This window comes from Rutidosis leptorrhynchoides, chromosome 2 (genome assembly GCF_046630445.1).
Source record: "Rutidosis leptorrhynchoides isolate AG116_Rl617_1_P2 chromosome 2, CSIRO_AGI_Rlap_v1, whole genome shotgun sequence".
Taxonomy (NCBI): Eukaryota; Viridiplantae; Streptophyta; class Magnoliopsida; order Asterales; family Asteraceae; genus Rutidosis; species Rutidosis leptorrhynchoides.
Genome location: NC_092334.1, coordinates 59,439,951 through 59,443,038, shown reverse-complemented (window position 1 = coordinate 59,443,038; position 3,088 = coordinate 59,439,951). Strand labels below are relative to the sequence as shown.

Sequence of the window (3,088 nt, the reverse complement as noted above, 5' to 3'; positions counted from 1 at the left end):
CTGTGCGTAACAACACTTTTTCTTTATTTAAATTTCACATTCCGATTTAGTACGCTAAACGCACCAACTTCATACTTACGAAAACCGGGGTGTTACATTTATAAATTGAAAAAGTGATTCTTTGATATAAAAATAATACCACAAGATGAAATAATAAGCATTAATGTGGTTATTCATAGGAGGGTTTTCTCGTTAAAAAGAAAATGATATGATTATAGTAAATTGGATTTATTTTTTCTTTTCCAAAAAACAATTAAATCTTGGTCTGTTATTTTAAACTTGTAAGTTTGAACCCATGTGGTGACCTGTCCTCGGTTCAATCGTTGCAGACAGGCATGGAGCAAATTTTCAGGAATGTAATGTGATCACAGAAGTTGCACACGTGCATCACCATCTGAATACTCCCACATCACGACAAAACTAGTCTCCGATATAAACACCATCAATCTTAATTAATTTCCATTCATTATCTTAACAAATTCTCACATAAACACATTTATCTTATTTAAATTTCGTCAGTCACAAAAAAGAAAAACCAAAAATGGAACAAGTTTTTGATTCAGAAGAATCAAGCAGTGGTTGTGAATCTGGATGGACCTTATACCTACAACACTCCAATAATATCATCCCTCATCATCATGATTTGTCATGCAAAAAAGTACATGAACATGATCATATACATGATGATGGTGAAGAAGAAGAAGAAGATGATGATGATGATGATATGTCCATGGTCTCGGATGCATCATCAGGCCCACCACATTTTCAAGAACACGAAGAAGACGAATACTGCAACAATAACATAAACAATATCAATAACAATGTTGTTTTCTCATGTGATCATACAATAATGGCGAGTTCTAGAAAAAGGCGAAAAATTCTTAAGCAAACTAATTTTCATAGCCATACACACATAATGCAAGATTTGCCTTTAATTCTTGATGACACTGCAAGTTCTCCATTTTTCAGTTTTTCCAATGTAAGTGCTTATTTCGATTCTGTCGTTTTCAATTCGTGAGTTAATATTCGTTCCAAATCTGCTGTTTTGGATTACTTAGTAAATGAATCTTAAAATTTCCGATATGTATATGATGGCTTCAGTGCCGGTCCCGAGAATTTAAGTACATAGAACGAGGTGAAAAACGGCCCTCACGAATAATATAAGTTGTTTAAAAAGGCCGTTGGACCCTAACGAATAATATAAACATTTTTAGAAAAGTCTTTTAGCCATTGTTAGAATGCTAGTGGGCTTTGATTTTTTTTTTTTTTTTTGGAGCCTTTCATTGTTGTTTTTAAGTCTATTGTGCTTCGTCTTCGCTGCTTCAGTTGTGTTTCTCCAGTTCCCATTTTTCTCACATCTCCGATTATGTCTATATATAAATAAAACAGGGCCCATGAAAATTTTGTGCCCGAACGGTCGATAACCTTGTTCCCCTGTGGGCCTCACCTGAATGACTTGTTTTGAAACAAATCTACCAAGTATATTGATTAAGATAAGAAAAGGGAAAAATGTGATAAATGGACACCATCTTGATCTTTTCTGATGTTATACTTAAGAAACCAACATTGGTTATGAACATGATTGCAAAAGACTAGTTTATATAGATTGATAATAATTGAATGATCCATAATATAAGGATTTGTCAATAGCAACTTAAATAGCTTTGTATTCTATTTTGCAGAAGGATCTAAATCTAAATGTGTGCAACAAAGAAGCATTAATGGAAGATGATGAAGATAGTTTTAGTTATTCACAGGGCCATTCTACAACCTATTATGAGGTACTACAGTTTATAAAATGTTTTTATTGATTTATACATATATATATATACAATTCTACATCTAAAATAGTCTTGTTTTATTCATGGACTACTTTATTCCAAGATCACATTTTTATAGATTTTCTTGTTAATTGCATTTTTGATGTTTTACACTTGAGATGTTACAAAGGCTAATAACATGTGCACTTGACAATTAACAGATGGTTTGAAGTGGATCCCATCACAGCTAACAGTAGAAGAAATGGGACAGGCTCATCTAAGCATGTGGAACATTAGATTTAGATAGATTTAGAGATAAGAGACTTTTTCTACAGTTTTTTAAATGTTTTTGTTCTCTTTTTTTGTTTTTGTTTTGTTAGTTATGATAAGCAGTTTTGTTAGTTCTTACAAAGTGGTGGTCAAGATCTTTAATATACACCAAATCAGATTTTTTTTGACAGAGTGTTGTGTATGTTGGGTTATATACAATATATATACAAATGTATATATAGACAGATCAAATTTTCCATTTGATATGAAATGGGACAATACACAAGTATAAGATTCTAACTTGAAGCACTAAACTATAAACGAAATCAAAAGATTATAAACTATCGACAATCACTCAAACGGTAATATGATTAATTAAGTACGAAAACTACAAAAAAGATATTGTGGTGTACTGTGTAGGTTAAATAAATTTGGATGTAATTAAGATTGACATAATCAAGTAGATTATTCACATTTTATCATTAGTTACTATATACCGAACAATTTAAGCTCATCGTGACATGTAGTCATACTCTGCTAATGCTCTGGTAAACGGGTCAGGTACTCAGGTTAACATGAACCCAATATGGGATGATAAAGAAAGAGATAAAATTATATAGAAACGACCAATGATGCACATTGAAATTACGCATACCACTTCCCTTTGCAAGCTTGCAGCTGGGGTATAACCGTTGAAAGGGTCAATGTTAATGTTCGTTCCAAACGGACCAACCACTACGTACTACAAATGCCTTAATTATTAGACTCGCGGTTGACAACATGATGCCCATTTGCGGAAGATGGCTTTACTTGTCGTCTAACATTATGTTGGTGTAGTCTTTTGTGTCCTCCACATGCTCACTGGGCATGTAATCTCTTTAGCAGAAATGGGCAGTGTGTGTTGTGGGTCAAAATGGATAGGGTCAATCTGGAACACTTTATGTCCATAAGTTTTAACTTTACGCGTCTAAGTTTTATATAAAATGATTTTGGGGGGTTTTATTCATTACCAAATACAAAAGTATATATTTTTTTATCTTTTATGTTACTCTTTTTGT

General features: G+C 32.7%; 1 protein-coding gene across 1 annotated transcript; it reads left to right on the top strand.

Annotated features, from left to right (window-relative positions):
* The first annotated feature begins 541 nt into the window (after nucleotides 1-541).
* Nucleotides 542-2,146, top strand: LOC139887906 (uncharacterized). The gene is made up of 3 exons (XM_071870954.1): nucleotides 542-979; nucleotides 1,683-1,781; nucleotides 2,141-2,146. Exons 1-3 carry the CDS (start codon nucleotides 542-544, stop codon nucleotides 2,144-2,146), a joined length of 543 nt encoding a protein of 180 aa, XP_071727055.1.
* Nucleotides 2,147-3,088: the final 942 nt, after the last annotated feature.